Source organism: Rhinoderma darwinii, chromosome 1, assembly GCF_050947455.1.
Source record: "Rhinoderma darwinii isolate aRhiDar2 chromosome 1, aRhiDar2.hap1, whole genome shotgun sequence".
NCBI lineage: Eukaryota > Metazoa > Chordata > Amphibia > Anura > Rhinodermatidae > Rhinoderma > Rhinoderma darwinii.
Window position 1 is genome coordinate 8,347,118 of NC_134687.1, and position 27,482 is coordinate 8,374,599.

The 27,482-nt window shown below is 42.7% G+C and overlaps 1 protein-coding gene across 4 annotated transcripts in view; it reads left to right on the forward strand.

Moving 5' to 3' along the window:
* The window catches only part of DYSF (dysferlin), a 317,692-nt gene that overhangs the window by 240,556 nt on the left and 49,654 nt on the right, over nucleotides 1-27,482 (forward strand). For all 4 annotated transcript variants that reach the window (XM_075855618.1, XM_075855599.1, XM_075855606.1 and 1 more), the window contains 8 exons: nucleotides 9,275-9,373; nucleotides 14,163-14,291; nucleotides 17,482-17,637; nucleotides 18,789-18,880; nucleotides 21,974-22,144; nucleotides 22,748-22,890; nucleotides 24,179-24,315; nucleotides 27,302-27,390. In XM_075855618.1, coding sequence (XP_075711733.1) covers nucleotides 9,275-9,373; nucleotides 14,163-14,291; nucleotides 17,482-17,637; nucleotides 18,789-18,880; nucleotides 21,974-22,144; nucleotides 22,748-22,890; nucleotides 24,179-24,315; nucleotides 27,302-27,390 — 1,016 coding nt within the window. The remainder of the gene's footprint in view (nucleotides 1-9,274; nucleotides 9,374-14,162; nucleotides 14,292-17,481; nucleotides 17,638-18,788; nucleotides 18,881-21,973; nucleotides 22,145-22,747; nucleotides 22,891-24,178; nucleotides 24,316-27,301; nucleotides 27,391-27,482) is intronic.

Genomic DNA, 27,482 nt, shown 5'->3' on the forward strand with positions numbered 1-27,482 from the left:
TACACTGGCCCGGCAGCACAGGATTAGATACACTGGCTCGGCAGCACAGGATTAGATACACTGGCTCGGCAGCTCAGGATTAGATACACTGGCTCAGCAGCGCAGGATTAGATACACTGGTTCAGCAGCACAGGATTAGATACACTGGCTCAGCAGCACAGGTTAGATACACTGGTTCGGCAGCACAGGATTAGATACACTGGCTCGGCAACACAGGATTAGATACACTGGCTCGGCAACACAGGATTAGATACACTGGCTCGGCAGCACAGGATTAGATACACTGCCTCAGCAGCACAGGATTAGATACACTGGCCCAGCAGCACAGGATTAGATACACTGGCTCAGCAGCACAGGATTAGATACGCTGCCTCAGCAGCACAGGATTAGATACACTGGCTCGGCAGCACAGGATTAGATACACTGGCCCGGCAGCACAGGATTAGATACACTGGCTCGGCAGCACAGGATTAGATAGTCTGGTTCAGCAGCACAGGATTAGATACACTGGCTCGGCAGCACAGGATTAGATACACTGGTTCAGCAGCACAGGATTAGATACACTGGCCCGGCAGCACAGGATTAGATACACTGGCTCGGCAGCACAGGATTAGATAGTCTGGTTCAGCAGCACAGGATTAGATACACTGGCTCGGCAGCACAGGATTAGATACACTGGCTCGGCAGCACAGGATTAGATACACTGGTTCAGCAGCACAGGATTAGATACACTGGTTCAGCAGCACAGGATTAGATACACTGGCTCAGCAGCACAGGATTAGATACACTGGCTCGGCAGCACAGGATTAGATACACTGCCTCAGCAGCACAGGATTAGATACGCTGGCTCAGCAGCACAGGATTAGATACACTGGCTCAGCAGCACATGATTAGATACAGTGGTTCGGCAGCCCATGATTAGATACACTGGCTCAGCAGCACAGGATTAGATACACTGCCTCAGCAGCACAGGATTAGATACACTGGCTTGGCAGCACAGGATTTGATACACTGGTTCGGCAGCACAGGATTAGATACACTGGCTCGGCAGCACAGGATTAGATACACTGGCTCAGCAGTACAGGATTAGATACACTGGCTCGGCAGCACAGGATTAGATACACTGGCTCGGCAGCACAGGATTAGATACACTGCCTCAGCAGCACAGGATTAGATACGCTGGCTCAGCAGCACAGGATTAGATACACTGGCTTGGCAGCACAGGATTAGATACACTGGTTCAGCAGCACAGGATTAGATACACTGGCTCGGCAGCACAGGATTAGATACACTGGCTTGGCAGCACAGGATTAGATACACTGGTTCAGCAGCACAGGATTAGATACACTGGTTCAGCAGCACAGGATTAGATATACTGGTTCAGCAGCACAGGATTAGATACGCTGGCTCAGCAGCACAGGATTAGATACACTGGCTCAGCAGCACAGGATTAGATACACTGGCTCGGCAGCACAGGATTAGATACAGTGGTTCGGCAGACCATGATTAGATACACTGGCTCGGCAGCACAGGATTAGATACACTGGCTTGGCAGCACAGGATTAGATACACTGCCTCAGCAGCACAGGATTAGATACACTGGCTCAGCAGTACAGGATTAGATACACTGGCTCGGCAGCACAGGATTAGATACACTGCCTCAGCAGCACAGGATTAGATACACTGGCTCAGCAGCACACGATTAGATACACTGGCTCGGCAGTACAGGATTAGATACACTGGCTCGGCAGTACAGGATTAGATACACTGGCTCGGCAGCACAGGATTAGATACACTGCCTCAGCAGCACAGGATTAGATACACTGGCTCAGCAGTACAGGATTAGATACACTGGCTCGGCAGCACAGGATTAGATACACTGCCTCAGCAGCACAGGATTAGATACACTGGCTCAGCAGCACACGATTAGATACACTGGCTTGGCAGCACAGGATTAGATACAGACTTTCCCTGGAGATGATCAGTCACTCTTCACGGGGGGGGGGGTTTGGCCATACAGATGGGTTTGTGTCCTGTTCACACGTAGCGTTCTTTGGGTGGACACAGTCCTCACAGTAAACGTTGCAGAACATTGAAGCATTTTGCAGGATTTCTCTTAGTTCTTCTCCTCGTCTTGTGCCGCGTTGTCACTGCTTTTGCACGGGCTGGGACGCTGCATGTACGGGGGTGGGGAGAGGGACAATCCTGATCTAACCAGCTTCTCTTGTCCTACGGCTGCAGAAGATCCTCTGGGTAAGTTACATATGGGGGGGGACCTGGCATGACCTAAGGGGGCCCCCAGCGCCTCCGACTGTGCCTTTTTTTTCCCACCAGGACGATGAAATGTAATTTATGTGAAACTCCCATTGAAAACAATGTCTATTCAGGACGTTCATTTAAAGCCCCGTCCGCCCGGCTCAAGTCAAAAATCCAATAAGCCTCTATTAGATTTTCTCCATGAGGTCAGTGCGATGGAATTCTGCGGATTACTAAAATAGACATCATTATTTATGGGAACGTTTCATGAATCCGCGGCAGAATCTGTGCAGAAATGTAAAATTACTGCCTGACGAAAAATCTGCAGACCCCTTATAATTATTATGTGAAATATGAATCTTCTCAGCAGCTCAACCTGACGCCGAGGTTTCCATGATGCTCCGTGCTTAAAGAGTTAAAGGGGCTCCATGTTATTGCTGCTGCATAGCATGTCCTATGCGGGGTCTACATACCTACCTAGGGCCGCTCTGCGCCGGTGTGGACCTACGTACATATGGCGTATCGCTAGGTAACCCCATCACTTAGCGCAGACGTGCAGCTAGAAGCCCTGACTCCGAATAATCCCTCTAAAATTGGCCACCAGCTTATTCCGCCAGTAATGAACCCACATACTGATACTATGGGGGACTCCGGTAACAAAATGACCACTTCCAACCAATGGAAATCCTTTATTGGACATGCTTAAAGGGGCTCTCAAGGATTTAGTAGACCACAATTATAAGGATATAGAACTTTCTATTATTCATTATGTTCCAGATTCTCAATATTGTTTCCACTATGGAGCGTAAGGAACTGTAAGCAAACAATGGGGCTGTCTGGTATCCAAGGGAGACGTCCATAGGCAGTGGGCGGGCTCTAGATTGCTTCATCCTTCAGGTCCCTTCACTCCCACAAGAGCAGAGCTGTCAATCATTCTACAATCCCGCCCACATTCAGTTGATAAGCATTGTAAACATTAGGGACCAGACTGCAGTAGTACGAACACTGTAATTTATTCATATTATTAATTTATATATGTTAAAATTGGCATTCTCCTGAGGGTATTTTCACACAGCTGTAAACCCCCCCGAAAAAGGCTGAAAATACGGAAGCTGAACGCCTCCAAACATCTGCCCATTGATTTAGATGGGAAAAACGGCGTTTCAGTTTTTTTACGGTCGTATTTTACAGCAGTTTTTTTGTTGAGGGTATATTCACATGCTAAACAAAAAACGGCTGTAAAATACGGAGCTGTTTTCAAGGGAAAGCAGCCTCTGATTTTCAGCCGTTTTTTACGCATTAAACGTTTTTTGATGCGTTTTTTACGGCCGTTTTTGGAGCTATTGACCCAATGAAAAACAGCTCAAAAAATGGCTCAAGAAGGGACATGCACTTCTTTTTACCAGGAGTTTTTTTAAGCGCCATTTTTTCACACGGCCTTGTGAAAAAAACGCCCCGTCGGAACTAAATGCCGTTTTTCCAATTGAAATCAATGGGCAGATGTTTGGAGGTGTTCAGCTTCCATATTTTACGCAGTTTTTCTGGTCGTTTACGGCCCAAGAAACGGCTGACAATAAGCCGTGTGAACATATCCTTAGCGTGTGAACATATCCTTAAAGGGCTTGTGCCATGAAAATAATCTATCACTTATCCACAGGATGGGTGATAAATGTATGATTGCTGCGGGTCTGACCCCTGGGGCGAGAATGAGGGTTCCAAGTCCCCGTTTGAATGGATTGGTGGACACGCGTGCACAGTATCGCTCTATTTATTTTCTATCTGACTGAAAAAAAAACTCGATTTCATGATTGCCGGGGATCCAGGCTGTCAGAACCACAGCGATCATACATTGATCACCTGTGGATAAGTGATAAATCAATTTTGTGGGACAAACCCTTTAAAAGCCTTTTTCTTCTTTAGACATTTATAGCATATACTTTGAGACTCCTCCCTTCGGGGGAGCGGGGGTCGCTAACATATATACAGTACTGTGCAAAAGTTTTAGGCAGCTGTGGAAAAATGCTGCAAAGTAAGAATGCTTCCAAAAATAGAAGTGTTAGTTTTTTTTTTATCAGTTAACAAAATGCAAAGTGAATAAACAGAAGAGGAACCTAAATCAAATGAATATTTGGTGTGATCACCCTTTGCTTTCAAAACAGCATGAATTTTTCTAGGTACACGTGCACAAATTCATGGATTTTGTAGGATTATAGTCAGGTGTATCATTAACCAATTATATCAAACAGGTGATAATGATCATTTTTATATGAAGGTTTAAACACAGTCAATAACTGTAACAGAAACAGCAGTGTAGGAGGTTTAAAACTTGGCGAGGAACAGCCAAACTCTGCTACAAAGGTGAGGTTGTGGAAGACCGTTTTATGTCACAGGTTCACCATGGTAAGACTGAGCCCAGCAACAAGAGATAGTAGTTATACTGCATCAGTAGGGTCTCTCCCAGGCAAAGATTTCACAACAAACTGGGGTTTCAAGATGTGCTGTAATAAGCTCTCCTGAGGAAGCAAAAACAAACTGGCAACAAAGAGGACCGTAGACGCAGTGGGCGGCCAAGGAAACTTAGTGCAGCAGATCAAAGACACATCATGCTTACTTCCCTTCTAAATCGGAAGATGTCCAGCAGTGCCATCAGCTCAGAACTGGCAGAAACCAGTGGCATCCAGGTACCCACATCTACTGTCTTGAGAAGTCTGGCCAGAAGTACTCTTCATGGAAGAATTGCGTCCGAAAAACTATGCCTTCGACATGGAAACAAGGCCAAGCGACTCAACTATACACGAAAACATAGAAACTGGGGTGCAGAAAGTGGCAGCAGGTGCTCTGGACTGAGGAGTCAAAATGTAAAATATTTGGCTATACTAGAAGACAGTTTGTTCGCCGAAGGGCTGGGGAGAATGATGAGTGTCTGAAGGAAACCGTGAAGCATGGCGGAGGGTCCCGGAGAGCGGTACAATAATGACTGTCTGCAGCCAAAAGTGAAGCATGGTGGAGGTTCCTCGTAAGTTTGGGGCTGCATTTCAGCAAATGGAGTTGAGGGTTTGGTGAGGATTATTGGTGTCCTCAATGCTGAGAAATACAGGCAGAAACTTATCCATCATGCAATACCGTCAGGGAGGCAACTGATTGGCTCCAAATTTATTCTGCAGCAGGACAACGACCCCAAACATACTCAATGTCATTAAGAACTATCTTCAGTACAAAGAAGAACAAGGAGTCCTGGAAGTGATGACATGGCCCACACCGAGCCCTGATCTCATCATCATTGAGTCTGTCTGGGATTAGATGAAGAGACAGAAGGATATGAGGAAGCGACATCCACAGAAGATCTGGGCTTAGTTCTCCAAGATGTTTGGAACAATCTCCCTGCTGAGTTCCTTCAAAAACTGTGTGCAAGTACATAGAAGAATTGATGCTGTATTGTAGGCAAAGGGCGGTCACACCAAATATTAATTTGATTTAGATTTCTGTTAATTCACTTTGTATTTTGTTAATTGATAAAAAAAACTATTATGGCTTCTATTTTTGAAAGCATTCTTACTTTGCAGCATTTTTCCACAACTACCTAAAACTTGTGCACTGTACTGTATATATATATATATATATATATATATATATATATATATATATATATATATATATATATACAGTGAAGGAAATAAGTATTTGATCCCTTGCTGATTTTGTAAGTTTGCCCACTGTCAAAGACATGAACAGACTAGAATTTTTAGACTAGGTTAATTTTACCAGTGAGAGATAGATTATATAAAAAAAAAAAAAAAAGAAAATCACATTGTCAAAATGATATATATTTATTTGCATTGTGCACAGAGAAATAAGTATTTGATCCCCTACCAACCATTAAGAGTTCAGACTCCTCCAGACCAGTTACACGCTCCAAATCAACTTGGTGCCTGCATTATAGACAGCTCTTACATGGTCACCTGTATAAAAGACTCCTGTCCACAGACTCAATTAATCAGTCTGACTCTAACCTCTACAACATGGGCAAGACCAAAGAGCTTTCTAAGGATGTCAGGGACAAGATCATAGACCTGCACAAGGCTGGAATGGGCTACAAAACCATAAGTAAGACGCTGGGTGAGAAGGAGACAACTGTTGGTGCAATAGGAAGAAAATGGAAGACATACAAAATGACTGTCAATCGACATCGATCTGGGGCTCCATGCAAAATCTCACCTCGTGGGGTATCCTTGATCCTGAGGAAGGTGAGAACTCAGCCGAAAACTACACGGGGGAACTTGTTAATGATCTCAAGGCAGCTGGGACCACAGTCACCAAGAAAACCATTGGTAACACATTACGCCGTAATGGATTAAAATCCTGCAGTGCCCGCAAGGTCCCCCTGCTCAAGAAGGCACATGTACAGGCCCGTCCGAAGTTTGCAAATGAACATCTGGATGATTCTGAGAGTGATTGGGAGAAGGTGCTGTGGTCAGATGAGACTAAAATTGAGCTCTTTGGCATTAACACAACTCGCCGTGTTTGGAGGAAGAGAAATGCTGCCTATGACCCAAAGAACACCATCCCCACTGTCAAGCATGGAGGTGGAAACATTATGTTTTGGGGGTGTTTCTCTGCTAAGGGCACAGGACTACTTCACCGCATCAATGGGAGAATGGATGGAGCCATGTACCGTCAAATCCTGAGTGACAACCTCCTTCCCTCCACCAGGACATTAAAAATGGCTCGTGGCTGGGTCTTCCAGCATGACAATGACCCGAAACATACAGCCAAGGCAACAAAGGAGTGGCTCAAAAAGAAGCACATTAAGGTCATGGAGTGGCCTAGCCAGTCTGCAGACCTTAATCACATCGAAAACTTATGGAGGGAGCTGAAGATCCGAGTTGCCAAGCGACAGCCTCGAAATTGTAATGATTTACAGATGATCTGCAAAGAGGAGAGGGCCAAAATTCCATCTAACATGTGTGCAAACCTCATCATCAACTACAAAAAACGTCTGACTGCTGTGCTTGCCAACAAGGGTTTTGCCACCAAGTATTAAGTCTTGTTTGCCAAAGGGATCAAATACTTATTTCTCTGTGCACAATGCAAATAAATATATATAATTTTGACAATGTGATTTTCAGTTTTTTTAAAAATATAATCTATCTCTCACTGGTAAAATTAACCTAGCCTAAAAATTCTAGACTGTTCATGTCTTTGACAGTGGGCAAACTTACAAAATCAGCAAGGGATCAAATACTTATTTCCTTTACTGTATATGTATATGTGTATATATATACATATATATATATATATATATATATATATATATATATATATATATATATATATATATATATTCTTTAAATTATTTATTCTCCTCTGGATCCGTAGCAATATTGGCCAATATGGAAAGACAACCCATAAATAATAAACTTTGGCTGTCGCTTTATTTTCCATATATGGCCACTTTTAAGTTTTTATGGAAATGCTCTTTAATATGTTGAAATAAAAATTGCTGTAAATTATATTTTTGTAACTTCAGTGACTCCCGACTTTTTATTCCATATAAAGAATTTAAATATTAAAGGATTAAGTGCTATTTCCACAACAATGTAGCCTCCCAAATTATTCCGCCTGATGAGAACGCAGATTACATTTTCCAGTGCTGGTCGGAACGTCCTTTCTTTGCTGAGGTGTGAACCGCTCCATCTGCCAGCCCGGCGGGGACGTGTGAAATTAATTACACGCAGGTCACATTCCGGTAACAACCTATCAGTCCATCTAATACGGGGAATAAAATCACACGTCTTCTGCCAAGGTAGACACAAACATTTGGCGGGTACACATTAGCCGTCATGACCTGGGTTTGTCATTGGGAAGAATTAAACATCTACGTTGGCTGTCAGCGATGGATTAATGTTTAGGGGATTACTCAGAATTTTGAACCACAGTTTGTATTTTATTTTTTTAAATTGTTTAATTGTTTTTGCCATGGCGTAGAGTGGCACAAAAAAGATTATTCTAGTCTCAGTTTTTCTATCGTCTTGATAGGATTATGTTAACCAAAGCGGTCAAACACGTTAGATAAAAGTCGACTAACTAATATATGTTGGCAGTCCCGAATCTCCCCCGACAGCAGAGGTTGGGCGATGGAAGGATTGGGCATGTTGGATTTCAACATGTCTGATTCTTTGTTCCCACACTAGATAAGCCACTACCAGGGGTGTCTGGCAGTGGTTTATTCCCTTCTCCATATTGAAAACACGTCCATGCTGAGCAGATCCTAGCGTTCATGTATATTTGGATGGAGGAATAGCTGACAGCTGCCTAAAACTAGGAAAAAAGTTGGTTACCGAGTTATGCCTAGTGCGAACATTGACTAGTATTTTCTTTGGTGGTCGTGCACCACCCCCTCAGACCAGGCACTAGTCATAAGACAGTACATCATTTTTATACAGATTGTGCGTTTAAATGGGTTTTCCCATCGGAGACATGTATAGCATATCCAAAGGATATGGCATTCGAGAGGAGTAGATGAGGCGGTCCCGCCTGCGTGCATCTCTCTACTGTAGATTATGGGGGTTGTGAAATGCTCAGCTTTTTCCGTAACTACATGTCACCTTTTCTTTGAAGGGCTGAGCAGGGGAGCCCCCCCCCCATTCTCCCGATATGTGGTTCCCAGAAGTGGAGCTCTCGCCTATCAGACATTTATGGCACATAACGTTGATATGAAATAAATGTCTCAGATGGGAATACCCCTTTAATTGTGGTCCTTGGAAATGGTAAAATCTGAAATTTGGCATTCCGACCAGAAAAGGTTTCGCACCCCTGATCTAAAGTTTCTGGACACCTTAATGGCTGATTGTTTGGTTTGCGTTGACGCTTGGCATTAAATTGGCATAACATTTTTGAAAATATTTGAAACGGTTGTGAGAAGCCGAGTTCCATTGGGGGTATTACCCTTTAGTGGAATGTTTATTAGGATTAGTAGATATTGAATGATGGAGTATGTTTTTATTTCCCCATGTAACAGGAGGAAGAATTCATTGATTGGTGGAGCAAGTTCTATGCGTCAATTGGGGAAAAGGACAAATGTGGGACCTACTTGGAGAGAGGCTTCGACACTCTTCAGGTAAGTGGATTTCCACATAGAATACCGTAACTTTCTGACTACAGCTGTGGACTATGTGCCAGGTCAGTGGGATTCAGATCTTGGAGTATATTCCAACTTACTTACTAATATACTTACCAGTTAGGCTGGGTTCACACACCCTATTTCCGGACGTAATTTGGGCGTTTTTGCCTCGAATTACGTCCGAAAATACGGCTCCAAAGCGTCGGCAAACATCTGCCCATTCATTTGAATGGGTTTTACGAGGTTCTGTGCCGACGGTCATTTTTTTTACGCGCCGCTGTCAAAATACGGCGCGTAAAAAAGACGCCCGCGTCAAAGAAGTGCCTGTCACTTCTTCAGACTTAAATGGAGCCGTTTTCCATGGACTCCATAGAAAAACAGCTCCAATTACATCCGTAATGGACGCAGCGAAAAGCGCCTCAACATGCCATTACGTCTGAAATTCCGGAACTGTTTTCTCCTGAAAACAGCTCCGTAATTTCAGCCGTAACGGAGGCTGCAGTGTGAACATACCCTTATGGTCAACCAAGCCCTTTGTAGGGATCTAAGATGTGGTCCGGAACTGAAATTGAGGGTTTTACAAAACATTCAGTGTCCTATTTCCACAAGTGTGCTGCAGAATGGTGTCCACATATATGTGGTCGGGGCCCTATCATAGTCTATGGGAGATACAAAAATACCTGTTCACCTGACCCTTGTTCATTATAAAGGAGGGTGAATATGCAGCCATCTCTCTTCTGCAAATGGGGAACACGGGACCCCTGTTCTTAGTATCAACAGACATCCCAATCAAATATTTATGCCAAACAGGCAAGAAATTGATCAATAATTTATCCTGTTAGATCTCAGAATTTGGGGTCTGAAGAATGTACATAAAAAAGTCCACAAAAAGAACAAGCCAAGGGTTGCAGGGGAGCACTTGAAGCCCACATGACCACCAGACCACCAGTTGAGTCTAGACACATTTTCCTAGATATTAAGAGTCTTTATGCCACCCAACCCACGTTTTTGGATTTTTTGTCATTCAAATATGTCAATAAAGGGAATGGTTGGTGGAAAAAAAAAAAGTTCAGTAGGTTGACTATGGGGGAGGGATATTATTATCAAATGGTTGACAGCATTCTCTGTATACAGAAATAGCTGTCAATCACTAAGTAGGACCGCCCACTGGACTCCTAAGCTACCAATGAGCAGAGGGTTCAGATTATTAAATTATTCTGAGACTTTTTCCACAGGACGATATATCAATCTACTCATCTCCTCCTGCTCTATAACAAGCTGCCTGCAGATTGGACGGTGTTTGTAACGTGACCGGTTTCCTTTCATATGCCATCTGTCCTTTTGTCTCGACCCTCGTGGTATTAATCTTGTGAGGAATTCTTACCAAGCGAAAGGATGCTGCAGAGATCACACGATAAATTAGAAAGAGCTGGAGTGGTTTAGTCCTGCCATCATTTGTTTTGGCACCCGGGGCGGCTGCTGGACTATACAACTTGATAATTACATTATGGCTACCGGTGGAGAGCTGTCACCAGCACAGTCCATCCCGTTCTCTGGAAACGCTGCTACATTTTCTTGGCTTCTAAGACGAAAAATAACAGTCACCGCTTCTTCAAGCATCAACAAATCAGAGGCTAGAACAGTGTAAATTGGAACGCGGGACGGGAGCCAAAATACAAAGCATTAATATCAAATCAAAAATAAAACCGTCATTCAGACCAAAGCAAAAATAATCCTCCAGTCTCTAAAAAAAATTTCGATTGAAAATAATATAAAAGGGTCCAAGACTTTTTTGTTATTAAATACAGCCACGGATTCCATTGGAGATTTAATTTAATTTGATTCTATTTATATTTTTTCAAAAACATTTCAGGTTTTGTGTTGTGTAAGCCAAGAGATAAAAGAAAACAAAGTCTAAATGTATAATACAGATGGAGAAGTGACCTCCTTTACTGGGCAATAAAAAACATTACAAATCACCAAGGAATTCTGGGTCTGTATAAAGTAAAGTTCAGCAAATTTTATGTATTACATTTTTATTTTTTAGCGTGACGAGTCACGGTTAAGAGCCGGAGGGCTGGTTCACCAGAAATATTGCTCAAAACTTTACTGAAAGGCCGAAGAAAGTGAATGTTTAACATAAATGATCTTAGAACCGACTGAAATGAAGGTCGCGTTACATGGCTCGTCCAGTTTTTATGTTGCGTGGGCCATTGTAAAGAAACATTTTTCAATGCCCATTCAAATTCTGTTCAGATTTTGGTGCCCTATACAACAAAATTGGATGGAAGGAGAAAATTAAGCAGATGATTACCAACACTGGTTATTCGTCCTGGTCCTCTTCCTCTTCATCTTATCCTTCTGTCATACCAGTGATACCATGCCTTTGGTCGAGAGGAAGTCAAAGATGGTTTCTTTATGACAAAAGCAGCCGGTTTCCTCTCTCATGTCACTCTCAATGACAAGCAATTGCTGTCGCAGTTCGAGCAGGTCATTGACCTGTTTTTTATGGAAGTGGCTAAACTTTTTCTTGACCTTCATAGGTAAATAAATAAATATTGGCAAATATTGGCAAAAACTATATTGGCAAATATTGTGCATCTGAATGCCCTCCTATGGATGTGATGACTGTTGCCATGTGTAATTGCACATTCAAGGTGGCCATGTAGTCCAGGACTCCTTCAGTTGGTCTTGCACAAATATGAAGAAAAATATTATTGGGAACAGCGGCGCTCCTCGGAGACTTTTTGTGGAATGGATGATATCTTTGCCGGCTGCCACCCACTGCGGTCCCTCGGTGGACTAAGCCTCCTTGCAGGGAACAAATGTGTGATGAAGAGATGGGTAAAAGATGCAGTTTGATATGCGGTACCGGCGCCAGGCTTGGAAGAAAAGGAACGGGTTCTCTAAGGTATTTTGCAAAGATACTCTTTATTGGAACGACAATGCGTTTCTGAACCGGACCGCTCCAGAAACGCGTTGTCGTTCCAATAAAGAGTATCTTTGCAAAATACCTTAGAGAACCCGTTCTTTTTCTTCTGTTGGTCTTGTCATTCATGATTGGTCTGGGAGAGTTGTCACTTTGGACAACTACGCTGTGAATAAAAAAGACAAATCGATCTCTCCCTGATCTATGAGCTGGGCAAGACTTCTGCCTTGATCTGTTTTCTGGGCTTCCATTGATGGGGCACACATTTGTCATTTGCCATGAACGGCTGCACCCAACACGATTGAAAAAATCTTACATGTCGGGTCTAGTTTTTCCCAGCTAGCTGTCTTCGATCATTGTCTTTCATGTCATCGAAAAAATTCAACCGGCAGCAATAAGTTGATAAAATCAGTTTTTTAGATGAAAAAAACTCACTAGTGTATGGCCAACTTAAGAATGCTGAAGTCTCCAGAGCTTCTTCTTGTCTTCACCCCACAACACTGTCTGTTGGGAGCCATATATAACAAAGAGCCGAGAGTCTAATGAAGCTCACGAGGAATTCGTAAGGTTTTTGCCCAGCAGGACTGAAATTTTTAGCTAATTTGTGATAGAAAATCATCCCTCCATAGATGTCTTTCTCTACGAAGCAATACCTTAAAGTACAGCCGTACCCTCATGTAATGGTGAGCGGCTTTATGGAAATAGTTTTGCCTTTTAAGCAACGGAGACGCCAACATTAGTGTGGGAACCTTCGGGGTGTTGTTGATGTAGTCGTCTGCTGACCGCAGAAAGACAGAGCACAATTTAATAGACCACTTGGACAAGTCACAACATTTGCACTACACTTGGCCTCTGATGCTCTCTTGGCCTCCCGTATTGTAAATTAACTTTTTGCAGGATAATAATAATTTTCTGGCTCGGTTACAAATCCCTGTATAGAAAATGTGTGGAAAGGAAACGGCATAATCATTAGAAGTTACACGCTAATAACTCAACGACGTTCTGCCCGTTATTCCTCTTAACCAGTTATGTTGGATTTTTCCCGGTTTAAAACTGCAATTGACATCGTGGGTAATGTTTTTCCTTAAATGTGGTCTTATCAGGCTTAGAGCGGTGATCTGTTCTGCAGAGAACACATTTTCTACCAGAGGTTCTACAAGGTTTGTAAAGAAAAAAATAAAAATAAAAATCCTGCTACATGAGGAATTTTATATAGCTGTGTCCTTGCTAGTCCTATGGGGTGCAGAGCACTTTTTGGAGCTGCCCTCACATGCTGTCCCCAAGAAGTCAATGGAGTAAAAAATGATCTGCCTGACTGTCAATTAGCAGCTGAATCCACTAGAGTGCTACTATATTACCGCCATACAGTGCCACCATAATGGAGCTATACCGTAAAATATAACAGTCCCACACAGGACCAATAGTAAAGTAGGATATAGTGTAGGATATGAAGCATCTTGAAACTGGAGAGGTACGAAAGGCCGTTTCTGATCCAATAGTAGAAGAAATCTGATAATCTGACACCTCTGAAATTCTGTGTGCCGGATTATCAGGGTTCTAGACTGTTGGGAATCAGAGAGAACAGATCCAGAAGTCAAATGACGGCTGTTCTTCTATCTTTCCTGCATTGATCCTGGTAGTGAATGAATGATTTACACATCTGGATCCAAACCCAAGGATGTCAAAAGAATTTTACCCTGTACGGGCCATATTTGAACCATTTATTCTGAACACAGGGAACAGATCGATCACAAGGGTCGACTTCTCTGTTCTCTCTTTCCTTTACTGATCTTTCCTGCATAATGTAAGTGGTTTGTATCGTTGGTTGGAATAGTAATGGTTTCATCCATCTGGCAGGTGCTGGACACTGAGTTAGAGAACATAGAAGACTACGATGGACTGTCGGACTTCTGTCGTACATTTAAGCTCTACAGAGGCAGATCTCATGATGAAGCTGAAGACCCGTCAGTTGTTGGGGAATTCAAGGTGAGTCATTCAAGAAGAAGGATGATCAAAGTCCAATGAACTGTATGAAGACATGACTACACATGATGTGGCTTTCAAAGCCAACCCCAGGTTCGTAGCACTTACCAAAATTTTTATGTACCAGTTATTTAGGGTATTCATAGCATATAAGAATCTATCTCAGAGATGTATAGATGTTGGAACCCATTGTTTGTTCAGTGGTGTATATACAGCAGAGGGGCCCAAGTGCAAAAATCAAAATGTGGGCCCCATGTTGGTGATTTCATCCAAGAACAAAATGGTTCTTATAGGCCCCTACCCCACCCTGTATTTTGTAGAAGAGCAGGATGAAATGGTCCTTCACCTGCACATGTTTGTGGATGTTGCGGTTATTATGGAGAGGTTCACAAAGCCCAGACAAGAAAAGGGGCGATAGTTTTACAATTAACCTCCTCCTTCCCGGTAATGACTTATTTTTCCTTTTTGATATTTGAATTGTAATAAAATATGATTATAATAAAAAAAAAACTTCACACCTTCCCATCGGCTCCATAACAGCTTCATGGACTTCCTCTAATGGTGTGTACTCTCTTTTGTTTGTTTGCCTTGTTAGATTGTTTGTTCAGACACCGAGCTACCGTTATCGATAGAGCTATGGTCATGTTCATCCATACCTACCAAGCTTTACAAGTAAGTTATAGACGTATGGGTTATGCCCAGTCAAGGTGAAGCTCTGGCCATGACCTTGAATGATCCATGACCTTAATATCATCACGATGGAGACCTTTTGGTGACACAGCCCAGACCTAATGATGTCTATGCCAAGACTTAATGACGTCCGTGAATTATAGTGATCCCAAATGTCTTCACAGAAAGGTCACCTAGCGTCCATGTATTTTCACCAGACTTATGGTGCCCATGCCGGTCTTCCCATCCAGTAGTGGAGGCTACGTAGTAGTTTTCTTTTTTCCCACATAATCTTTTCTGTACTATAGTCTCAAATATTGGAACAGGAGAAAGGTTGGACTGACAAAAGCGTTCCATGACCTAGATCTAAGATCCAGATCTATGTGGAGCCCGAAACAGCAGGATCTTGCCACAAATGTTAGACCTTCCCACTGAATGCCGTTTTCACCACTTTTTAGTCCTCTGCACAGATATTCAGTGGACTCCACAGTACGGAGCATACAAGGATCAGATACAGAAGGTAGATCCTGACTTGGGGCCAGTTGACGCCATTCTTACATAACAGTAATTATTTCAATGACTCATGGAAAATATTATTGAAGTCCTTGTGTATTGTTATTCCTAATTATAAGTTCTCCATTATCTGGCCCAAGTTACTGTTGTAATTGAAGCAACAGCAATGAGCGTAATGTCAACCAGCATTTAATGGCAAGCTTATCTGAGGCTCACGAGATGAGCACAAATGTGGGGTAGATCTGTAACACTCATTATCTGAAGGGAAAAAATCTGAAACAGCCAATGGAAAATAAGACTAGAATCAAAGAGAGGATTGTGGTCCCGGCATGTACAGGAGCCTGAAGCATAATTGGAAAGAACACCACAGTACACATGGGGATGATCACCGCCATAAACCACTCATCATCTTTTCCCAAAGCTTCTCTCTTGGCTCCACCGTAAATAGTCCAATACTTTATTACTTTAGTTGAAAACCAGGAGTAAGACTTGGGGAGTCAATGAAAGTATAAGCGGTCGCTATAGACAATCCCTTTTTGTTTAAAAGGGTTCCCTGCTGGTACTCGCAGCAATCAGCTGTAATATGTAGAGGAACCTGGCAATAAATGCAAAATTCCCCTGCAGTGCCACCACAGGAGAATCGAAGCATTACACATGTGCTGGGTCCTCCAGACTAAATCATCGTTTTTGACGCCACACTCCGCTTCCCATCTAATAACTTTTAAAAAAAGTTTTTCTAAACCAGACAACTCTTTCGAGTATTTTCATCACTAATTTCCAAGAGCCATTACGTCCCGTTTAAGTAGCTGTCGGAGGGCTTGTTTTTATGCTTGATGAGTTTCAGTATTTATTGGCAACGTTTTGGGTTACATATAATTTATTGATGACCTTTTATCCTTCTTTTGGGGATGGGGTTGGGAAAAAAAAGCAAATCCGTAATTACTTTTTATTTTAATTTTTTTATGCCATGCGGTATAAATAATGTTATTTTTATTCAACCTGTTGTTACAATTGAGGCGATACTTTGTATATTTTCTTTACTGTTTTTTTTTTTTTTTGAAACAATAAAAATTTGTTTTTAGGAAAAAGAGAGTTTATTTTAAAAAAATTTGGGGAGACTTTTCTTTACTATGAAACTTTATTTGACCTTTTTTTTTGGCCCACTTGGGCGCTTCTGGCTGCGATCTCTTGATACCTAGTATTCCAAAGCATTATTTTCTGTCAGTGTTACACTGTCAGGTGTTCTAAATCGGCCGTTGGCTGCCATGGTAACCCATCGGCATCCCGCGATCACGTAGCAGGGCAGCATTGAGCTGACAGAGGGAGCCTTCTCCCTTTGTAAAACTCCTTAGAGCCTGCGGTCACTATTGACCGTGGCATCTAAGAGGTTAAATGACCGGGTTGAGAGGTTTCGCTGATCCCAGCTTTTACAGCAGGAGCCTGGCTGTCAATCACATCCAAGCTCCTGCGGCAATTGCGCGACCACAGCTACTAGGCGTATTGTTATATCTTACTGCGGCTAGGTGACCAGTTACAGTAAAGGGTTAAATAGACCTTAAATAAGTACACTCAGACAGCAAGGATTAATCTACTTCAAATTCTCCCCAAGTTCATTGAGCTGTAGAATAAAGGTTTTAGCCAGATGTCTGGCTGATGTGGTTTGGTTACTGTGATCATCCCTATAGTGGTGGATGGTGGGCCGCCATCCCATGAACCCTTATTGTGGACCATCACAGACATGGACCATTCTGTGTGTCACATTTTGAAAGTCCTGGAGGTGTCCCTTCTGGAGCAATGTGAACTTTCGTTTTTAGTTGATCCGGTATCAGGAAAAGCACTTGCCACAAATAAAGGCTTTTGGCCATGATGTTTGCGCCCCAGACCGGCCAAGCGATGCCACTACCGACGCTCTTCTGAGAAGTACGAAGTCGTGTTCTTATTCAATAAAAATACTATATTTCTGGGCACAAATATAAAATAAACCACTATCAACTTTTTTTTTTACTTCTAGGGGTCCTTTAAAATATACTCCCTTCCTGAGGACCCATCAGTTCCCATGCCATCCCAACAGTTCCTTCAGCTCCCAGCAAAAGGTTTACAAGAGTGCCTGGTCCGGATCTACATTGTCCGGGCATTCGGCCTGCAACCCAAGGACGCCAATGGCAAGGTGAGCAACCTGATTGTAGGAAAGACTGTGAGTTCAGATATAGAGTTATAAATGATGATTATCTTTATACCTGCCTCTAAGGCCCCATTTACACGAGCGTAAAAAAACTCCATAATTGCGGACGGCAATACGGTCTGCAGTTACGGACCCGCCCGGTTCTATTAGCTGCAGACACCTTTCCGTAGAACCGTGCCGGGAAATACGGAGCATGTCCTACTTTTCGTTTTTTTGTGGGCCGTACTCCAATACTTTGTATGGGAGGACGGCACAAAAATGCGGCCCGCGGGTGATTACGTGCATGAGGCCTCACTCTTCATACATAACTTTACTTGGGGGGGATCACTATAAGGTTGGGTCCTCACGGGACTAAAATACTGCAGATTTCTTAATAAATCTGTTACATCTTAGGCTGTCCGTGCACCACAAACTGAAATCTATGCATGTAGATTTGCGCTATAATTTACGTAAATTCTAGTAAATTTATCAGGCCATGTAAGGTTCTCCCACTCATTTTTTTTAAAGTGGCAAGAGCGGTATAAAAGTGAAAAATAAATTGCCAATCTTTGTGCAAAACGCGTGTGTTTCCCGCCGGAATACTGGCGCAAATGACTTCACAAATCTCCAACTTTGAGTGTTGGCAGAACTTGGTCACGCTGTATCCTGCTTCAAGGAACGGTTAGAATCTCTTCACATCATGTCTGAGCACTACGTTCGGCATATAGGACGGGAAAGCCGAGCATATCCATAGGGCCCGATTGACCATTATTTTCATACGTCTGGGAGATACGGTATGCCTTCCTTTTTACTGTATGTAATAAACTAGACTTTTCCATACAGAAGGATCCAGTAAAAAAAAAACTTAAACCACACGATATACGTTATTAACAGTGTTGCACTATGGGTGGCATATGCCAATGTTTTCCTATACAGTAGTCTTCATCAGGTGTGACGTGACCAGAGCCTTTACAATTTCCATCTATTTCCATCCATTGTATTTTTTTCCTCCTTTTTATAAGTATTTCTGTTCATGTATAAAAACATTTTCTAAAGCCCGAGTGAAGCGGAGTTAAATGTTTCCATCCATCAGGCTGCAGTCCAGTGATTATTAAAATTCTAAGTAAAACTTTATTTTTATTTGGGATTCTTTTCAGTGTGACCCCTATGTGAAGATATCTATTGGCAAAAAGTCCATCAACGATCAGGAGAATTATATCCCGTGCACCTTAGAACCCGTGTTTGGAAAGTAAGTTGTAACCATTTGTGTGTATGTATAATTCCAATGCTACGGCTTTATTGAGTTTGTAGTTCCCCCAAAAGTATTGTGAGGTATTTCTCTGCTAGATCTGTGTCCAAATGTAACTGAACCAGCTCTCTCTCTCCCCTCTCGCAGCTGGAAGTCCCAGCTTTATTTCACATACCAATCAGCTGCTGAATTCCTGCAAGCCATACCTCAAATCCATGTAACCAATCCTTTTTCTCAGTGTTTCTGAAGTTGAGGAACCTCAGTGCTAATCCTCTGCTCCCTTACAAATAAACTCTGGCAATAATACAGTTAATAACACTATTTTGGCACAAAAGAAAGTAGTGATTGATAGGGGGCGGAGCTTTCAATCCAAAAAGGCATTTACAGTATACAAAAAGTATCTACAATTGAATTTTTTCTAACATTCCTCTCCTGATTCTGCCTTACCTGGAGGTCCTATATTCCCAAAGTGTATGCAGGTCCAGCATCCGCACCCAGCAAGGCCGGGGGAAAAACCCATGGCTCACTAAAGGAGGGAGAGTAGTCTCTCCTCCACATGATATCGGGCCCCGGGGATCTCTATCTACCGTATATTTAATTTTCATTTAGCCTCTTCTTTTGCCAAGTCTTTGCCAGGCCTTGTACTCAGGACCTGCTATATGGATGGCAGAAACTCTTAGGGTATGTTCACACTGAGTTATTTGCATGCAGAAAATTCTGCCTGGAAAAATCAGCTCCGGTTTTTTTGAAGTGGTTTTGCACCACGCGCGTGTTTTGCTGGGTTATTTAACGCTGTGTTTTGCCGTGGTTTTTTCTTCAACAGACAGAGGGAAAAACGCGTCAAAAAACGCCTAAAAAATCATGGCAAAAAAGATTGCGTTAAAAAACGTGTTTATTTCCGTCTCCCATTGATTTTAATGGGGTTTTCAAGGTGGAAAACGCCTCAAGATAGGGCATGTCGCTTCTTTTTCCCGCAAGCGTTTTTTTGTTTGCTAGTGGAAAAAAAGCCTCCACCTCCCATTGAAATCAATAGGAGGCAATTTCGGCAGTTTTTTGCTGCGGTTTCGGTGGCAAAAACCGCGGCAAGAAAACTCAGTGTGAACAGGGACTAACAGTGACCACAGGCTGCACTGCTATCTATGAGAGGATTTTCTCTGCCTAAATAGCGGAATAGTCTGTTTTCCACAAGCTGGCAAATAAATATACATCTCTATATACAGATGTAGCCGCATTTATCTTGACTTTTAACGCATTAATATCATTCATATTGATTTTATCAAGAGTTGTCAATGGCTTTTGTTGTGTGATATCGCGCTGCAGCAAGTTATCAGAGTCAAGATAAAGATGGCTACATCTGTACCAGTACATTATAGAAAGAAAAAAAGGTGAACGGAAAAGATACATTCTCTTTTCAGTAAAGTAACTAAAAAAGTGTTGCAAAAACATTTAGAAAAAACTAAATTTTTTATACACTTTTTAAAATAAACGTCACAAAATAGTAACAATATAGACATATTTGGTATCCTCATAACCGTAGCAACTTATACAATACAGGGAACACATAATTGAAGGTAATCAGTAAATGGCATAACTAAAAATCACGCAATTGCTTTTTTTAGCATTCAATCTAGAATAAAAGATAACATAAATTAAACGCTTACTTATCTGTACGGCTAAATGGCGCCCAAAAAATACAGCCCGTCTAGCAAAAAACAAGACGTCATCAGCTATGTTGACTTAAAAAAAAAAAGTAATGGCTGTTGTGGCTAAAAATGTGGGACGGCAAAAACAAAAACTTCTTGTGGATATCTGAATAAGTACAGCACCCGCATTTTCTGGCAGTAAAATGGCTAAATGACAAACTTTGCGGCCTACGGCGGCCTTTTTCCTTTTTAGGATATTTTCCCATGTGCCATTTTCTTTGGTAAAAATGATAGGAAAATGTATTTATGTTCTTTTTACCTAAAAACACACACAAAAGAAAATGCAGCAAAATCCATAAAAAAAAACCCCTTACTGGTGACATTATTGGTGTATAATATATTGGATGGATGAAGTAAGTTGTGACAAAAGGGGGCACGTTATGACTCTTATCACCCAAGGGCTCACAGTAGAATGCCCCCATAGCTGTCCCCACACACTATAATGCCCCCATAGCTGCCTCCATACAGTATAATGCCCCCTTAGCTGCCCCATGCAATATAGTGCCCCTTAGCTGCCCCATACAGTATAATGCTCTCTAGCTGCCCCATGCAGTATAATGTCGCCATAGCTGCCTCCATACAGTATAATGCCCCCATAGCTGTCCCCACACAGTATAATGCCCCCATAGCTGCCTCCATACAGTATAATGCCCCCTTAGCTGCCCCATGCAATATAGTGCCCCTTAGCTGCCCCATACAGTATAATGCTCTCTAGCTGCCCCATGCAGTATAATGCCCCCATAGCTGCCTCCATACAGTATAATGCCCCCATAGCTGTCCCCACACAGTATAATGCCCCCATAGCTGCCGCCATACAGTATAATGCCCACTTAGCTGCCCCATACAATATAGTGCCCCCTTAGCTGCCATCACGCAGTATAATGTCCCCATAGCGGCCCCCATACCCATTATAATGCCCCCATAGTGCCTAATAATTTTTAAAAATAAAATACTCACCTTACCCCGTTCCGACAAGTGGAGGAGATCCCTCTGCTACTCCGGTCTGTGCAGTGCATAGCTCAGCACAAACAGGCGTGATGACATCACTAGATCGCTCCTGCATGCGCCGAGCCGCTCACCGCCGGGCGTTAGACAGTAAATTCTGGAGCAAGGAGCTCCTTTCTCCATCTTTGGATTCAACTATATTTGCATACTGAGATACAGATACAGTTGAAACTGGGACATGCCACCTCTGGGAGTCCTTGCTTGATCCCCACCATCTCAATGGGCCCGGGGCCACCGCCCCTGCTGCCCTCCCGCTAGCTGCGCCTCTGCTGCCACCATTTATCACCTAGAGCAGATGTGAATATTTCAGTCCTCCTTACTCATAGTGCAGATCTTGGAGGATGGCTTTATACATGTTTTGTATACTGTTTTTTCTGTCTCTTAGGATGTTTGAGCTGACCTGCACCTTGCCGTTAGAAAAAGACCTGAAGATCACACTCTACGACTATGACATGTTGTCGAAGGATGAGAAGATTGGAGAGACCGTCATAGACCTTGAGAACCGTTTCCTCTCCAAATATGGGGCTCGATGCGGCATACCACAGACGTATTGCATGTATGTAACCCATTATTAAAACATCTTTCCGATTAAAAAGTTTGTGTACAGGGACTACAGTATGGCGTCTCCTTCCACCATCTCGTGTCTCATTGTGCGTCATAAATGTGTAGCCCCAGTCTAAACCCTCTACGGCAAATTTTTGGTTCTACAAAACACCAAAAGTTATGCAAAAACGAATTCCAAAATTGAGTTATGAATGCATAATATGCTCATGACTACTTTTTGCCAGATGCCAAACAGTCTCCCATACCTCTTGTGTATCTCGAAAGACCAAGAGTGGGCTGAGGTCATCCATGATCCACAGGCTGATGTTAATGTTGACACTCACTATACTCCCCCAACTGGGCATCAGAAGCTAATGGAGCAAAGCAGAAAGTATTAGGGGGAAGTGGGGATTATGTGCCCCCTCAGTTTTTTAGCCCCTTATCACTGCCCAGTTATCTGTCTCCTTAGTCTTCTCCTGTTGGCCACTACCACCAGAACAAGCCTAGACATCATGAACCATCAACATTTTTTATATTTTTGCTAGTAAATCTTACATATTTCGAGGTTATACTTTGGACAGATATGTAAATAAATTGTTTCATCATTTTTGTTTAGCACTGGACCGAACCAATGGAGGGATCAGCTCCGACCTTCACAGCTCCTCCAAATATTTGCCCAGCATCGCAACGTAAAACCTCCGGTCTCCAAGAACAACAAGATTTCATTCAGAAATCACGAGTACAGTATCTCTGACCTTGGTGAGCTTCATGGTGTAGCTATTACTTCTTTCTTGTAGCATCACAAATAATGTTTGATGTCATTGACTGTAATTAAAGGGACACCAACCTCAATGTTCTTTGCTTTTCTATGTACAACATAATGTAATCTATATGGTATACATCATTTAATTGATCCCTCCTCAGGAGCTCATTAAAGGGGTTGTCCCACAAAACACATGTATCCCCTATCCACAGGACAGGGGATACATGTGTGATCGCTGGGGATCCAACCGCTGGGACCCCCAGCGATAAGAAGAACGGGGAACCGAAAGTCCCCCGAAGTGCTCCGTGAGAAGCATGGGACTTCTGGGGTCTGTGTTCGCTGTGTGTCCAGCAGCTCCATAGAAATAAATGGAGCGCCCGACACGCATTGGCACAAGCGCGACCGGTTATCCATTCATTTCTATGAAGCTGCCGGACACACAAGCCGGATACAGACCCCTGAAGTTCCATGCTACTTATGGAGTACTTCGGGGGGGGGGGGGGCTTTTGCCCCCCATGTTCTCTTTATTGCTGGGGGTCCCTGTGGTTGGACCCTCAGTGATCACACGTGTATTCCCTATCTTGTGGATAGGGGATACATGTGTTTTGTGGGACAACCTCTTTAAATGACGTCATTGAAGGGTCCTGCTCAAGTAGAACTTACTTTTAAAGATTGGAAAATGTATTATTTTAGATGCCCAGTAATACTCAACAAATGTCCATCAGTGGCAGGCACCGCCATAGTGCCCCTATAATAGACCCAGCTGCAGTAATTGTAGTTGCTCACAACCGAGTGCCGCTCTGGCCATTTTTCGCGGCATCCGAGTGGCATCCGATAGTTTTCACGGAGCCATTCACTTTGGCAGGTGAATCAAGTCTGTGAAAACTGACCGGATTCTCCGATCCGTGGAAAGATAGGACATGTCCTATCTTTTCTCGGATCACAGACGGGACCGGGGCGGCGCGCACTGTGATGTGCATGAGGCATAGAATTAAGTACTGTGCCTCCATAACAATGACAGTGCCCACATTGTCACCTCTTCCACAGTCCTGGGGCACAACTTTATTTTACTATGTATTTTGCCCCAGATAGGAGTCCAATTTCACAGCAATAGAATGGTTAGATCTGAACAAGATGTCAGCCTTCACTGACAGTAAGCAGAGATCTTACAAATGGGGAGAAATTGAAACACAAAGTCTATGGTGTTAAATATTGAAATAATGGTTCATGTAAGAAAGAGATTCTTGATATATCATTGAGTTTACTTTGCTATTCATTTAACAGACATGACATTCTCTAATCCACATCTGGGACCCCCCGAGGAACTTCTTTGCCTACATGTGCTGCGAAAACAGGCCCTTGTGTGTGAACATGTTGAGACAAGATCCCTGTACAGCCCCCTGCAGCCTGATATAGAGCAGGTACGGACCCTTTATTATACACGTTATAAAGCTGCAACTGTCACATGATCAAAGACCGTATCATTATAACCGTCCGATAACCAGTTGGTGAGGGTCCCGGGGAGCAGATTACTATCATTGTCATCATTCCTATTACACAATGTTTTCTTTCTTTTTCAACCAACTAAAAAAATGTATATAATATAAATGTCAATACTTAAAGGAAATCTCCAGCCAGGAGTCTACCTTCGTCTCGTGTCTTCAGTATAATCGTCATATCGCTGTGGACATGTATTTTGAGATTATTTTGCTGCAAATTGTGGAGATCAGTAGTTTTATTGTCCCTCCAGCATTCCCTGCAACGCACAGATGTCACCCTCATCAGGTGGATGTGGGAGGAAAGTTTACTCTCTATTTTTGATTGACAAATCACTGGTCCCAAAGTCACATGACACTAAGGGGATTATCTCATATCAAGTCCAAGAAAGCCAACACAGAAAAAGCTGAGCCGCTGTGTACATACATTACATGACTTATCCTGTACTGATCCTGAGTTATATCCTGTATTATACTCCAGAGCTGCACTCACTATTCTGTTGGTGGAGTCACTGTGTACATACATTACTGATCCTGTACTGATCCGGAGTTATATCCTGTATTATGCTCCAGAGCTGCACTCACTATTCTGCTGGTGGAGTCACTGCGTACGTACATTACATTACTTATCCTGTACTGATCCTGAGTTACATCCTGTATTATACTCCAGAGCTGCACTCACTATTCTGCTGGAGGAGTCACTGTGTACATACATTACATGACTTATCCTGTACTGATCCTGAGTTATATCCTGTATTATACTCCAGAGCTGCACTCACTATTCTGTTGGTGGAGTCACTGTGTACATACATTACTGATCCTGTACTGATCCGGAGTTATATCCTGTATTATGCTCCAGAGCTGCACTCACTATTCTGCTGGTGGAGTCACTGTATACATACATTACATTACTTATCCTGTACTGATCCTGAGTTACATCCTGTATTATACTCCAGAGCTGCACTCAGTATTCTGCTGATGGAGTCACTATGTACATAAATTACATTACTTATCCTGCACTGATCCTGAGTTACATCCTGTATTATACTCCAGAACTGCACTGACTATTCTGCTGGTGGAGTCAATGTGTACATACATTACATTACTTATCCTGTACTGATCCTGAGTTACATCCTGTATTATACTCCAGAGCTGCACTCACTATTCTGCTGGTGGGGGTCACTGTGTACATACATTACATTACTTATCCTGTACTGATCCTGAGTTACATCCTGTATTATACTCCAGAGCTGCACTCTCTATTCTGCTGGTGGAGTCACTGTGTACATACATTACATTACTTATCCTGTACTGATCCTGAGTTACATCCTGTATTATACTCCAGAGCTGCACTCACTATTTTGCTGGAGGAGTCACTGTGTACATACATTACATGACTTATCCTGTACTGATCCTGAGTTCCATCCTGTATTATGCTCCAGAGCTGCACTCACTATTCTGCTGGTGGAGTCACTGTGTATATACATTACATTATTTATCCTGTACTGATCCTGAGTTACATCCTGTATTATACTCCAGAGCTGCACTCACTATTCTGCTGGTGGAGTCACTGTGTACATACATTACATTACTTATCCTGTACTGATCCTGAGTTACATTCTGCATAATTACTCCAAAGCTGCACTCACTATTCTGCTGGTGGAGTCACTGTGTACATACATTACATTACTTATCCTGTACTGATCCTGAGTTACATCCTGTATTATACTCCAGAGCTGCACTCAGTATTCTGCTGGTGGAGTCACTGTGTACATACATTACATTACTTATCCTGTACTGATCCTGAGTTACATCCTGTATTATACTCCAGAGCTGCACTCAGTATTCTGCTGGTGCAGTCACTGTGTACCTACATTACATTACTTATCCTGTACTGAGCCTGAGTTATATCCTGTATTATACTCCAGAGCTGCACTCACTATTCTGCTGGTGGAGTCACTATGTACATACATTACATTACATATCCTGTACTGATCCTGAGTTACATCCTGTATTATACTCCAGAGCTGCACTCACTATTCTGCTGGTGGAGTCACTGTGTACATACATTACATTACTTATCCTGTACTGATGCTGAGTTATAGCCTGTATTATGCTCCAGAACTGCACTCTCTATTCTGCTGGTGGAGTCACTGTGTACATACATTACATTACTTATCCTGTACTGATCCTGAGTTACATCCTGTATTATACTCCAGAGCTGCACTCACTATTCTGCTGTTGGAGTCACTGTGTACATACATTACATTACTTATCCTGTACTGATCCTGAGTTACATCCTGTATTATACTCCAGAGCTGCACTCACTATTCTGCTGGTGGAGTCACTGTGTACATACATTACATTACTTATCCTGTACTGATCCTGAGTTACAACCTGTATTATACTCCAGAACTGCATTCTCGGAAATGTCATCTTAGGGCATGTTCAGACGTGGTGGAATTGCTTTTGAATTCTGCTGTGGACAGTCCATAGTGGAAATCCGCAGCAATTGTTTTTCCCATTGGTTTCTATAGCTTTTTAGGAAACTTAGTTCAGACGTTGCAGAAAATAACAGTGCGAAATTTAGGCTGCGGTGCAGAATTTTCCCTCCGCAGCATGCACATTATGTTGCGGAGAAGCAGCGGATTTTCACTGCTGATTTCAGACTTTGCAATGCAAAGGCTGAAATCTCCGGCAACTCCGCTGTGATATCCGCAACATCTGAATTACCTGTCAGGAAAAACAAACTTCCTCCTGCCGAATTGGGCTATGGTCTCTAACTTTTCCGCTCTCCAGCTGTTTCAAAAACACCACTCTCAGCATGCTCTGATAGCCCGTAGCTTCACACTGTTAGCCATTTTGTCTTTCATCAAGTTTGATTGTTCTTAATGTCTACTTTGTGTTTTAGGGAAAGCTACAGATGTGGGTGGACTTATTTCCCAAGTCACTCGGACCCCCAGGTCCGCCATTCAATATAACACCCAGAAAAGCAAAACGGTGAGATTTATATCATAGTTTAGATGTATGATGTACAGTATATAAGAGGTTGTCACAAGCAGAACCACACTGATCGGCATGAATGTACAGAA